The sequence below is a fragment of the Labrus bergylta genome, chromosome 8 (assembly GCF_963930695.1).
Source record: "Labrus bergylta chromosome 8, fLabBer1.1, whole genome shotgun sequence".
Lineage (NCBI taxonomy): Eukaryota > Metazoa > Chordata > Actinopteri > Labriformes > Labridae > Labrus > Labrus bergylta.
This window is the reverse complement of record NC_089202.1, coordinates 25,893,174-25,907,727: the sequence shown is the minus strand read 5'-3', so window position 1 is coordinate 25,907,727 and position 14,554 is coordinate 25,893,174. Positions and strand designations below refer to the sequence as shown.

Sequence of the window (14,554 nt, the reverse complement as noted above, 5' to 3'; positions counted from 1 at the left end):
CTAATCAGCGAAGGACGCACTGATCCCTTGCCTTGGCACTGTTGCTCTAATGGACGTATTAGAGCGGGTTCTTTGCGTCAATACTCTCCAAGGTTGTCAACCTTATGTCCTCTGTGAGTGACAAACTGATCAGCTACACAAACGTGTGTCCAGCCAATCACGTTTCACATCCTACATTTCGTGTGAATTTTAGTCATGTTTGAACATAGAATGAACAGTTTTCAGAACTATTAAAACTAAAAGAGAAGATTTTCCAGAGATTGTATTGCTTGTTTTTATTGGCTCATGGATATGGGTCACTTGAGTCACAGGACTGGAGCATGAAATGTTGGTCATAGTGGTCCAGACTTGGATCTCATCTCGAAATTATCATTCAAAGTATCTAATTTACATCATCATGTTAACTTTCCTATCCTCTCTCTTTCTATGTCTTCCACTCTTTTCCCCTCTCCCTTTCTTCTTTTTCTCCTACAGATTCTGTTGCATCATTTTTGCGGTAGGTGACCCCAACCCCTCCGCCAAAATCCGGCTATTAGATGTGACCACGAGGTTGATCAGGAGAAGCCACCATGTCTTAAACCCAGACGGGCCAAGCGGAGCCCTGTCCCCCCACCCTGGACCACCCTCCCCCTCCCCCATCCACCACCTTACCCCTTCTCCTAGTCCCATTCCTCTCCCAGACCTTCCTGTACATGTAAGGGGCAGGTTACCCAGCGCTGGCTCCCCGCTGGGACACCCCTCCCCATCCTCCGGAGAGATGAGCCTGCAGAAGCTCCAGCCTTTGGGTGGTGGCAGTGGAGTGATGGGCTCTGACCGAGACCTGCAGTCCACTGCTTCCTCCATCTCTCTGCCCTCTGTAAAGAAGGCCCCCAAGAAGAGGCGCCTGTCCCTCGCCTCCTTTTTCGGACGGCGAGGCAGGGAGCCCAAACCAGGACGCCAAAGGTCGAGAGAACTCCACCATTCTGGACCTGGAGGATTCGGAGGGGTGGATGGTATCGCTAGCATCGAGAGTATCCACTCGGAGATGTGTAATGACAGAAACTCTTCTTTCTTCTCTTTGGCTGGGACTGGGGCTGCCTCTGCTGTTGCCACCTCATCTGCCTCAGGGCCTTCCTCCTCTATATCCTCCTCATCTTCCAGGGGCGGGGGTGAGAGAGAGTTCCTGGAGTGCCCGCTGTGCCTTCTGCGCCACTCAAGGGAGCACTTCCCTGACATCATGACCTGTCCACACCGCTCCTGCATTGATTGCCTACGCCAATACCTGCGTATTGAGATCTCTGAATCCCGTGTAAACATCAGCTGCCCTGAGTGCTCAGAGCGCTTCAACCCACACGACATCCGCATAATCCTCGGTGACCAGACACTCATGGACAAGTATGAGGAGTTCATGCTGAGGAGATGGTTAGTGGCTGACCCTGACTGCCGGTGGTGTCCTGCACCAGACTGTGGGTAAGAAGTGAATGAGGCTCAGTGTGTGAGCATTGGCACATTGTTATAAACTCTGTTCTTGTCAGATGTATCAGGTATACCAGTTAAGGAAGTTCAAAGTGTTGTGAGATAATGTGTTTCTGTGGAGAACTGCCATGGGTAGGAAACATTATATTCAAGCATGCCCCATTGGTGGAGAATATACAATTTTGAATATATCCTCCCAATATTTTGCACTCTTGGGGTAGAAACGCCCTGTATTGCATATTCATTAAGGCAAACGGACAATAAATGGACGATGCGCGTTTGAAAGACGCAGTGCTCAGTGTTCGCCGTTAGTGGATCAGTTTTCACATTTGTTGAGTAAATCAGGCCCTTAGTGTACATGGCATGCCCGTTTCTCAATAATAGGCAGAGTTTGAGCTGCCAATAAATAAAAAATGGACATGTTCTTTTAAAGTGAAAAGAGAAAGTTAGCTCCAGCGATCCTCCAAAGGTCAAAAAAGTATTTTAGAAAATGGTGACATAGTTTCACAAATATAGATGATGGAGGCAGCTCTGCTTGCGGCCCCCTCACTTAAAGAGAACATGTTATATACCCCTTTTCTACCTTTGAAAACAGTCTCCTGTGGTCTAAATGAAACATCTGTGCTGTGCTTTGGTCAAAATATAACATGAATCAAGCACCAGAGGAGGTTTGTGACCCTGTTTAAACCAGCTCTCTCAGAACGCTCCGTTTTGGTGTGTGTTTCTTTAAATTCATTGAGCCCCTCGAGTTCTCCTGGTAGACATCATGTGAGAATAAAAACGACGGACCTGCGCAAAAGTTTTGTTCTAGGCTGGGGGTGGAGTCCATGGGTGAAGATATCAGGGGAGGGGATTATTTTAACAGCAAATCTGAAACTGAGCATTTTTCTCAGTGTTGTAAGACTTATGCGGACCACAAAAAAAAAGGACTGGATGGATTTTACATTCTGTGGGTCGGTAGACACTCAGGTTACCCAAATATATGTTCAAAAAACTGTCAAAGCAGATTTTGCATAATATATCCCCTTTAAAATGATGTGTCTAACAGGAGCATGGAGGGCCAGTGATTTTTTTTATAAATGTTAGTTTTTTCTTCAGTTTTACTGTGTGAACCTACAGGACTGTGTGCTCTGTGCCTCTCATGATTCCGCAACACCGCCATGCAATGTGAAATTACACTCTGGGACACCAATATTACGCCATTGCAGATGCAATGTGTAAGTGCAAAGGCATAATGGCGGCGGACCTTCATAATAGCGCTGTTGCTCAATAGTTAAGGGCAAGAGGTCACTCTGAGAGGCATTGGGGAAATGTTTTCAGCTAGAGTTAAAACCTGCAGGGATTTGGATTTTTTAAAATGTTTTTAACTTTCTTTAACAGTTTCCAAAACTCAACTCAATCCTGTTTTATGCCCCTGGTAAACAACAAAATCCCAATTGCTATAAGGTTTTCTGCACAATTGATGAAAACTTGAGATTGACAGTATGCAGTTGCATACCCGCAAACGGGCAGGCCTATGCTTTGGCATATCATTCATGACAATGCTTTTCTGATGACAAGGCCTTAATGCTTACCTTGTATGAGGATCTGGAAAAGCTAGAGGGCGCCACTAGAGAGGGGTAAAAGAGCCATATGCAGCTCCACTTTGCCGATCCATGTTCTAGAGCTATGTTTCATCTGCTACAGTGTACAATATCATCATATAATGTGTGTGTAATGTACAATACACATTGTATTATATTCTTATTATAATCTGTGTGTTTACATTCTATGTGTCCATCTCTCTGCGTGCCCCTCTGCCGTTAACAGTGCTGTCTTATTTTTGCTGTTTAATCCCCTTTGTGAGTGATGGGTGGTTGGAGTTCACCCCCCGCTTCACTGTTAATGAATGGTGTTTGTGTTGGAGGTCCTGCTTGGTCAAATAATGACTCAGCTTACTGACAAATCAAATCAGCGCCTCATTTATGAATTGAGATGACATCTTTTTTAAAAGTCTTTACAGTTGGCTTTTCATAACAGAAAGTAGCAGTTCAGGTTTGGAATTATTTGAAGTAGTTTGAACTATTGTTTACTGGCAAACTGACTGTCAGAAGTCATATAGGAGATAAAGAACAGCGAACAGAACCCTGACAAAGTGAGCAGGACCCGAAGTGAAGAACAGGGGTCTCATCCTAATTCCTTTGGCGTTTAGCTTGAATAGCAGAGACAGTTGCGATGGATGTGATGTGATCATAGAGACCGAAAGATGTTTAAGTGAGAACAAGTAGTAATATCAGGACATTAAATGGGTCATTTTTACAGGGTAACGGTCAACTGACTCTTACTATGATATTATATGATATTTTATTATATATGCATCACTTTTACTCATACAGTATGTGCACCATTTTTTTGTGACTGTAATGTTTCCTTCAACCTTTGTAAAAGAAAATCAGACAAAACTCTGTGATGTCAGTGTTGTATACGAAAACTTTGTCCTGATTATATTCATGTTTGTCTTCTACCAGATATGCAGTGATTGCCTTTGGGTGCGCAAGCTGTCCTAAAATCACGTGTGGCAGGGAAGGCTGTGGCACAGAGTTCTGTTACCACTGCAAGCAGCTGTGGCATCCCAACCAGACCTGTGATGCAGCCCGACAGCAGAGAGCCCAGAGCCTTCGCCTGAGGACAGTCCGCTCATCCTCCCTCAGCTACAGCCAAGAGAGCGGAGCAGCAGGTTGGCTGAGCAGCTTCTTGTTTGTCTTTGTGTTCACCTCCTGGATCAGGTTTGGCCCTTGTCAAAGACTGACGGGTGTTTTCATGTAGAACACACTTTATAAAGTACAGTTTGTGGGCTACCAATGAATTGTCCCTATCAATGATTTTGTCCATAAATTATAAACACCTACGCAGATCTTGTGAATGCGCGTTCAGCCTGCGGAGGGATTGTTCATTTGAGACAGCTGTGACTGTTATAAACTCCAGACTGCAGCGGATTTCATCAACTTCCCTGATAAACCTGAGAGTCACACAGAGTAAAACAAGGCTTCATGATTAAACGTGAAGTTTTTGGTTTTGTGTCTGTCAGAGTATAAAACATAAAAAAAAAATGTTAAGGCTTTTTAATATCCAGTCATGTCATGTCTTGGTTAGAGTGTTGTTGCATGTGATTAAAAAGCTTGGACATGCCGAAGTATAGTAGAAATAGTCCTACCACAGAGGAAAAAAAGGTTGATAATAAACAAATAAAGACAGGTTAAAACTCGTTATCGCCACAAATTGCGTTCACACTCTGAGGGACAAAGAGTTCATAATTATAGAGTCAGGATCAAGGTCGTTAAAAGACTGTTTTAAAAACTGTTTTCTAGTCCTCGGGTGGTTTTAAAAAGGCATTCATCTAAAGTGGAGAAACTTTCTAACTGCAGGTAAAATGTAGAAAGTGAATTATGTTACAGTCGGGCTAATTTATACTTCTGAAAGGTGAGTGTGAGGCAAAGCTTAGGTGAAGAAGAAAATAAATGACCTTCTCTCTGTGTCTTACATTTTTATCATCAGACTCCATGTGAACGATAACATATGAAATATGACATCCATGCAGAAAGTACCAGATATTTATTATTTACTTAAAATATATTTCATTTTAAATTTTGACATACTGGTGCACAAAAATACATCATGATACAAGATATAGTGTTTGATGCACAACATTTCTTGCCAGAAAACCCCCAGACCCCCCAGGCTTGATTTAATTGAATTCTTTTTGGTTTAATCAAGGAAACTAACTTATATGTTTTTTATGTTGTTATGTTAATACATTTTGAACAGGGTACATTAATTTTAATGTAAGATTTTACCTTTTGTCAATTATACAATTATTCAAATTCCTAATGTTTGTTGTAAAAGGGTTTCAGTCAGTTTGCACGGTACATACAGTGTGCAGTGTGCACATGAACAACGATTAATGCTATTTTTGTTTTCGGTTTTCAAGATGTTTTTGGGCTTATTTATGCATTTATTTCAGAGGACAGTGAATACAGTAGGGAAATGGAAGTGAAGGGTAGAGAGTGAAGAGTGACATGCGGAAAAGGAGCCACAGATCTGACTTGAAGCTGGCCGCCCTCTCGGGGGACTACAGCCTCTACACATGGGCGCGACCGTTGGACCACTAGCGCCCCTACAACAGTTTTTATCTTGATGTTTATTAGTTATCAATATGCATGGTCAGCACTCACTGCTGTTTTATCAGCTCTGTAAACTGGAAGGATTGTTTATCATAGGAAGACAGTTTTCATTGGGTCAGAGATGTCAGGTTTTGCTGTGCTGTATCATTCAAATAGAAATATTACAAATCATTTATCATATTTTCTTTCTATCCTTCAGCCGATGACATAAAGCCATGTCCACGCTGTGCCGCTTACATCATCAAGATGAATGATGGCAGCTGTAACCACATGACCTGTGCTGTTTGTGGCTGCGAGTTCTGCTGGCTCTGCATGAAGGAGATCTCAGACCTGCACTACCTGAGGTCAGTTCAACTACTACACATGCATACATGTCTTCATAAATCAGACACGGCTTAGATGGAAGAAAAAAAATAAAAGAAACAGCGACAAACATAACACATTTAAAGCGAAGCTGTAAGAACAAATTCCCCCCTGGGGACAATAAAGTGTTGTATTGTATTTTAACATCATCATTACCACCTTCTTCACAGTGATCAAACAATGCAAAGGCAAACACACATTTCTTTACGTTTTCTGTAATGACTGTTAATCGCAGGAACTCCATTGCAGACTGAAGTCTACTATCAGTGAAAAAACAGACTTAAAACCAACGTCAATAGCACACAGATGGACAATATAAAACTATAATCTCCCACTGCATAATGATCTGCTCATGGGGCTTATTTTTTGCTTATTCAAAGCATGTTGACACACAGTTTATCTGTTATAATGGGCTGTGCATGTAAATCAGGACAAGCCAAAACCCTTACTGAGCAAGGTACAGTGCACGATAGATATAGGGCATAAAGATTGACAGACATGTGTGCCATATCTGCTCGTCTTCGATGAAACTTAAGCACTTTTTAACCACAAAGGTGCATTAATATAAACTCTAATTTGAGACACTCACATGTCTCAACCTCTTCCCAACAGGATTGTGCTATATTGACTCATTAAATGCAGTCTCCCTGTATAATTAGTGCACTTGATAATTCAGGTTTTGCCATACAGCCCCAGCTCTAATACAAAAGCTTTGTTTTCACATGCTTGGAATGAAATAATAAATGAAAGCAAAACCCTACACTTGTTAACTTGTTTGAATGTTGTCTGTTTGGGTCATATTGGTGTTTGGTCAATAGATGCTACTCTAGACATCATCATAAGCCAGATACCGATAAATATATACATAAATCGAACAAGCAAGTCAGGATGAATACAGTAACATTTCCAAGGAGTTTCAAATGTCAGGAATACATATGTGAAAAGGTTAAATCGTGTTTTGAGTGGATGGCCCCTTTTACTTAAGCAAAACTGTAACATACAGACAAATTAACAGTGTTGACTTAGACTGTGTCACCCACCTTTAACCAGTACCACCCACCTCCAGGACAGACATGAAGCCAGACAGCAAACAGAAGATCTTGTCCCATCACATGTGTGAAATCATTTTTCTTAATCTTTCCTCTATTACTTCTGTCTCAGTCCCTCAGGCTGTACTTTCTGGGGGAAGAAGCCATGGAGCAGGAAGAAGAAGATTCTTTGGCAACTGGGAACACTTGTTGGTGCCCCTGTCGGCATCGCACTCATTGCCGGCATCGCTATCCCTGCTATGATTATTGGCATCCCTGTGTATGTGGGGAGGAAGGTGAGGCTGTTTGAACAGATTTATATGCAGTCCATAAGAATACATTCAATTGTTCCTGCTTGATTGAACTAGATTGATAGACAAGTCGTACAGTTTAAACACTTGATCCATGTTTTGGATTATTTTCCGGTAAAAATACAGAAACATATTGAGCGGAAAAAGTATTGAATGTTTTATCTAAACAGGTTATATGTCGTTTAATACTCTGAAAGTTTTTTTTTTTTTTAAATGAGAGCAAAGGCATATAGATGAAATGAAAAAACACAGCCTATGTTTGCTCTAGGCAACTATTGAGAATCAGAAATACTTTATTGGTCCAAATATAAATCAAATGAGGAATGTAAATACGATATAGTGAGGACAATAAGGAATATCTACAAAGCAAAGTATCAACAGGGTGATATTTCATGGTTATTGTACAGTTTGTTTCAGTAAATGCCTTCATATCTCTTAATTCTGTAAAAACTAGAGGTTAGGTTTATATTTTAAACAATCCTCTGACTGGTTTTTAATTCAGGATAATTGAGATAACCGAATGATGTCATCAACTACTCATAGTGTGACGAAGAGAAAACAGAAGCCTTAGCTTTCACCTGATAATGTCATCCTAACGTCATCTTAATCACATCAGTGCACTACACAACCAAACAATGCTTAAATCACGGTTTACTGGTTGAGCACTCTTCCAGCATAGAGTCTTAGAGGCCATAACACAAAGGTTTAGATCCAAGGTGGTTTGGGTTAGCGTGGTGAGTTTCCTCTCTCTGGCCATGTGACTTAATTCTCCCCTTCCCCCGGTCAGATCCATAACCGCTATGAAGGCAAAGATATCTCCAACCACAAGAGGAACCTGGTGATCGCTGGTGGAGTGACGCTCTCTGTTATCGTGTCTCCAGTGGTGGCTGCAGTCACTGTCGGTCAGTCTGTTCTACAAACTCTCCTGCCTTCCCTCCCAACCCCCCTCTTTGCTAAAGCACTCTGCCTGCATATCTTTATTGACCTATCCTTGATTGACTTTGTCACCATAAAAAGAAAACATTTTTAATCCTAGAGATCATATCATGTAGAAGTCAAATGAATTCTCTATGAGCTTTAGATAAGGATGGGGAGGTTAAAGGATGTTTTGACTGCTTTCTAAGTTGTTTATTTTTTTCAGTAGTTTGGTCCAACACGACCCCACTGTCTCACCCTCTCTCTCTCACCCCTCAGGAATTGGAGTTCCCATCATGTTGGCTTACGTTTACGGTGTAGTGCCCATCTCATTGTGCCGTAGTGGCGGTTGTGGCGTCTCAGCTGGGAATGGTAAAGGAGTTCGCATAGAGTTTGATGACGAGAATGACATGAATGTTGGAAGTGGGGCAGCTGCCACAGGTGAGCCTCAGTGCCCCCGACCCCACCATCCATTACCTAAAAAGTGTCACCTGATCTTGTGACCTTGTGTGTTTATGTCTTAGCCAGCAAACAACAACAAAGTATAATAAAGTCTGCTGCTGGTTTCATAGATTTCAAGTGTTCCTTTACACATTGTCTTTGTTGAAGTGCCCTTCTTGAAGAAAATAGTCTTACCAGCCCAGAATTAAGCTCATATCAATTTCATCAGACACAGCATAACATTTTTTTTAAAATGTTTTTTAATGATTGTTGTTTCCTTTTTAGATTCAACATCTGTGGCAGACACACGGAACAACCCCAGTATAGGTGAAGGTAGTGTCGGAGGACTAACGGGTAGCCTCAGTGCCAGTGGAAGCCACATAGACCGTCTTGGAGCCATCAGAGACAACCTTAGTGAAACAGCATCCACCATGGCCCTGGCTGGAGCCAGCATCACAGGCAGCCTCTCTGGCAGTGCCATGGTCAATTATTTAAATAGGTACTTTAAACAGCAACACATGCCATGTAATTTAAATGTTGGTGAAGATTTACACCTCACTGTTCTTTGCTGCATTGTCTAAACATCTCCCCTTATATTCTGTCAGGCTAGAGGTGCAGGCTGATGTGCAGAAAGAGCGCTGCAGTCTGAGCGGTGAGTCTGCCACTGTCAGTTTGGGTACAATCAGCGACAACGCTAGCACCAAAGCAATGGCTGGATCCATTCTTAACTCCTACGTGCCGCTTGACAGGTGAGCACAATCAACAAACCGGATTTATGATGCCACCAGGAAAGGTTTTGTTCATTGACAGCGTTTGTGTGTTTCTTTATGTCTGGCGTCTTTCCACTAATACTTACTAACAAAGTTAGTTTCTATTGAGAATTATATACTGTTCTTTTTTAGGAATGCATGGCCAATAAGGTTTTTAGCAAACCATTTCTCAGTTTCCCTGGTAACGCCTGAGCGTACGATAAATCCCTGAAGAAGACATTCACATCCTATAAGGTTCAATGCTATGAAAACATTCGATACTCCAGTAAATAAAACTGATCTTGGCAACAGATAATATTTATTTACCCTGTAGCCCATAGAGTACTAAGACTCAGCTTTGTGCCAGAAGGTTATGCTAGAAATCCAAAGTCAATAACATGACGTGTGTTAGATAGACAGTACATATCATCTTTGTGTAGCTGATCAGCCATGTCCCTGTCCTCATATTCACTAAAAGATTTTGATGAACAAATATTGGGACCATGTTTTTGAGCGTGAGCTGCAGCCTGAAATCCAGATTAGAATAAGTTCAAAGGGCAGTGTACGTCTTGCAGCTCGTGTATTACAAACACCATTCTTTAGTATTTAGAAGATGAGGCACTTCAAAAAAAGTTCCCTCTTCAATACTCATTTTCTTTCTCTTCAGCTCCATCCAGGTCATCAGAGTTTTCATCAGATCCAGAAGGTTAAAGGAATGTTTCATTTCCAAAATGTTTTAACTTGATTTCGGTTTGTAAATGAGAAGCAGACATTAGAAATGGGAGGTATGAGAGCGTCCCTTTTGCTGTTGTTACTCTTTTGAGAAACAGGCTTATATGTAGCTAGCACTTTAATTTACTACAGCAATCAGACAGTTTCTTCAGATTATTGGTTTCCAGTTCCAATAAACACCCTGCAGCCAATCAGAATGGATGAGCCAAACAGAGGATACTTAATTCTGAGAATCCAGTCAATACCAAGGAAAATTGAAACGATTTTTACAAGTACCTCAAAGCTCAGCAATCGTTGCATTATTGCCAATGATGCCTTTAAAATGGCTTTCTCCTCTGATAGTGAGTTGCACTGCACATATACAGCAAACAAAAAGCCTCAACTTCTGGAAATATTTTGGTTTATGCGTGGCTTGAACTCATCTTCAGTGATGAAAGTTTTTTTTGTTTTCAAGGATATCAACATGTGTTTGGACGTATACAGTATAGTTTTCTTATATTTTGTGCTTATTTTCCCCTCATGTTTCAGGGATGGGAACAGTATGGAGGTCCAGGTGGACATCGAATCCAAACCTGGCAAACTTCGGCACCACAGTGGCAGCAGCAGTGTAGATGATGGCAGCCATGTTGGCCGCTGTGGCTGGACCTACCCTTCCAACGGTTGTACATCCTTAGAATGCAAAGGAACCTCAGCAAAGTGGGCCAAAGAGGCCTCCTGCTCCTCCTCGTCCGGCTCGGGGGGCAAGAAAAGCAAAGGAAAACTACGCAAGAAAGGCGGCGGAGGCACCAAGATAAACGAGACACGGGAGGACATGGATGCTCAGCTGCTTGAGCAGCAGAGCACCAACTCTTCAGAGTTCGACTCGCCCTCACTGAGCGGCAGCCTGCCATCTGTGGCCGACTCCCACTCTAGCCATTTCTCTGAGTTCAGCTGCTCTGATCTGGAAAGCATGAAGACATCCTGTAGCCACGGCTCCAGCGGAGGCGACTACCACACACGCTTTGCTAACGTCAGCCCCCTACCTGAGGTGGAGAACGATCGTCTGGAGACCTGTCCAGCGTCTTCATCTTCTCCCCAGGGCAGAGGAGCTATATTTGCTCCCCAATCCCCCACCTCCTCCCTCGGTCCTGGTTCAGAGCTCTCTCCTCTCTGCTTCATAACAGAGCAGAATGTCAACATGGTGTGCCCTGCTGAGCTGGACTCTCACAGCAACACCAGAGAGCTGCTTAAAGAAACCAACAACAACAACCACCAACAACCACAACACCCAGCACAGACCCAGCAGCAGCAGCCCAAGAACTCTTGTATACAGACTGACATATAAAATCTCAATACCTTAAGTGCTGCACGGATTTTGTTTTTATTTGATATCATTTCCTCAACTAAATTACAAATTATAGCTGCATTTCTGTTGTTTTGCAAACTGCATCTCTGTTGCTACCTTTCAACTTGTTACCTTTTGGGACCTTCAAAAAAAAAAAATCCACCCTCAAGTATAACACTTTGTCCACTGGCAGTTAGAGCGCTGCCAGGAAGTTTAAAGATGTTCCTGAAGTTCAGCCATATGAGAAAAGTAAAGGTTGTGAATGGTAGTGATTCTTCCTGTGGAGCCCAAAGACTGCTGACACTTAACGACAGTTCACTTACTCACCACTTGTAACAGAGACAGCCCACTGATTTGGTAACTTTCCTTTTGATCTGTGTACGTTAAATGAAAAACCACTGTGCCAGTAATGCGAGTGTTTGACTTTGGCTTGATAATAGCGATTCTCCAGAAGTGAACTCAGACAGGGACCAGGCAATGTGAATCATTATTTCCTCTTTATACTTCCCCACAAATGTATTCGTAACAGAGGAACCTTTGTGTTCTTGTTTGTGTTTATAATGACACTTTATTTTTTTTTTCCCTGGATGATTGTTTTTAAATGGACCCCCAAATGAAAACTAGAAGGCCTGGGCTTACAGGGATAGTTTAAGGTACCCTTCTGTGTTTCAGTGTTTTACTTACAGAGGATGTCAGTCAGCATTTCTCCTCTACCTCTATGTACCACTGTGGACAGAGTTTGAAGCAAAACGTCTATAAACGTCACGCCTATAAACAAATGAGTTTGGCTAGATGAGCTGTTTGGGTCATGAAATGCGATGGTGAGCTGGACTAATATTCACTTCTCTGTGTAGATTTCACTTTGATGAGAATGGCCTTAGACAGCTGTGGCTGGCTATAAATATATTAACGTCAATACTGCACTAATCTACTGCAAAAATAGGACAGCTGAACGTGTGGTGAGGCAAACTGCTGCATGAAACTATCAGCAAAGAGTGCCAAATATGTATGAGCTGAACAACTGACCAAACCACTTCAAAAGTTGTTCCTCTTCCTCTCGGTTTATTGGTTGTCTCTCTCTCTCTCTCTCTCTCTCTCTCTCTCTCTCTCTCTGTAAAATAGATTCCTCTATTTAGCCTGGTTCATAAATTATCCTCATTCCGCCAGCATGGGTGGAATTAAGTCATTTCCAGCCAATTGTAGTTCTTGATTAGCTTCTCTGATAGCATTGCATGCGTAGGAATACAGAGCGTATGTTTAAAAACACAGTGCCAAAGTAAAGGGCTGTCTGACAGCAAGGTGAAGCAGTGAAAGTATGCAAAGAATATAGCAGTAACTTACTTAGGTTAAGGTGGGACCTTTTAAGTGGTTAAATGATGTATTGCTCAAATCAGCTGCACACAGCTTAGCTTTAGTGTTGGTACTTCCACTTGGTTCTCCAAACAGGAATCTGAATTACTCCCTTGTTATCTGAAATCATCCAGAACTATTTACCACTGAATTCCACTTGTAACACAACTGAGGTTTACTAAGATGGATATGCTCTAGCACCTAGAAGATGTTGCCTAACAGCCTTTCACCTGCTGCTTGGCATGTTGGACCTGCCGCTGCTTGAGAGTCCCTTGGAAGCCCAGGCCTTGGTCAGCTCTGTGGAGGACTGTGTTTTAGAGATAATGCTGAAAGTATTCTTATTCGCATTAACCAATGGTTTGGTCATCTCTCTGAAATTTGATCAAGAAAATATTTAGTCCTTGTGATTTATTCATTGTGATGATTTTGTCTCCCTGACTAAGAGAGAGCTTTGATGTCTTTCTTTGTTAACTCATGGTGCCTTCAAGAAGCTGTTTGTGTTCTCTGTTTGTCTCTATCTCCACTGTGTCTTCAAGACTCAAAACTAAGACGACCCATTAGGGGTTGCCAAATGTCTGTCAGCGGGAGGGATGCTCATTAACAAAACGTACTGTGGTAGATATGGTAAATGAAGACTTTCCAATTGCCTACCAAAGACAGCACTCAGGCTTTTGTTAAATCTCATACATTTGTCACCTGCTGACACAGTATGGTTTATCCTTTTTACACCAAGGGGACAAATGAATATACAAACATACAGACTGCTGTTTTATACATGCCTCACAAATGCTACACAAATGTCTGCGGTCCCAGAAAGGTCCGAGACTCTTGCACTGCTACCTGAACTTCTTATTACCTTTAAATCCAGAAAGGTTAGTTACCTTCCCTGTTGATTTGTCCTTTTTTGATTTGCCAATTGGTGCTGCAGAGCAGACTAGGAAGTCAAAATCTGCTTTCAACACTGAACTCCAGAGTGTTGGCTCAAGTTTCTCTTCAGTGGACAGCTTTATTATTGCCACTGAGTTGGCTCAGGTGAACCTCTCTACCAGGTAGGTTAAAGCGTTCTTGAATGGTTATTTGACCCAGGTCTGTTTCTGAATGAACACTTGAGTTTGGTTCTGCAGATAAAGCTACATGCTGCAGTCCTCCCCACTCATTTAGCAAAATGTTTTCTTTCTTTCTCCCCAGTTCTCTCATTCTTCACCAAAACTCCGGTTTCTTGATCCTTATTTGAACACTAGTGCCAGACATAATTTGTGCAGAATAGCATAAGGTATTTGTATATGTTTGGTAATTTGCTTTATTATATGCGTGTAAATGCATATCATAAAAATAAAACAAAAAACAAATACATGTTGTCCGCTCATTCTTTTTCATGTTAGTGCAAGAACTCTAGTAAGGGTAACACATTTCTATTTTTATTTAACTTTTTTACTACTGAGAAGAAAACCTTTATGTTTCTTGGCAAGTTAGTTAAAAAGTTCTCTGAATGTTTTACATTTCAACCTACATTTTTTATATTAAAACCACACTGGGCATGTGAAATGGTTGCCTCTTGACCTTTAACCTCGTCACTCTGGACCGTGTATATTTGGTCAAATATTTCAACAAACTGTAGATGGATTCAGACAGTCTTTTATGTAATACTTGATATTTAATAAAAGCAAAGAAAATACATGTTTTTGCACTTACAAATATAACTGTATTTTAAAGAAGCTATTGAATG

The 14,554-nt window shown here is 41.7% G+C and overlaps 1 protein-coding gene across 1 annotated transcript; it reads left to right on the top strand.

The window, feature by feature from the left end:
* Positions 1 to 479: 479 nt before the first annotated feature.
* On the top strand, positions 480 to 14,179 carry LOC109987440 (E3 ubiquitin-protein ligase RNF19A). The gene is made up of 9 exons (XM_020638514.3): positions 480 to 1,449; positions 3,963 to 4,171; positions 5,815 to 5,959; positions 7,140 to 7,302; positions 8,105 to 8,219; positions 8,512 to 8,673; positions 8,959 to 9,172; positions 9,279 to 9,422; positions 10,683 to 14,179. The coding sequence occupies exons 1-9, from the start codon at positions 758 to 760 to the stop codon at positions 11,476 to 11,478; spliced, it is 2,640 nt and encodes an 879-aa protein (XP_020494170.2). The 5' UTR covers positions 480 to 757; the 3' UTR covers positions 11,479 to 14,179.
* The last annotated feature ends 375 nt before the right edge of the window (positions 14,180 to 14,554 follow it).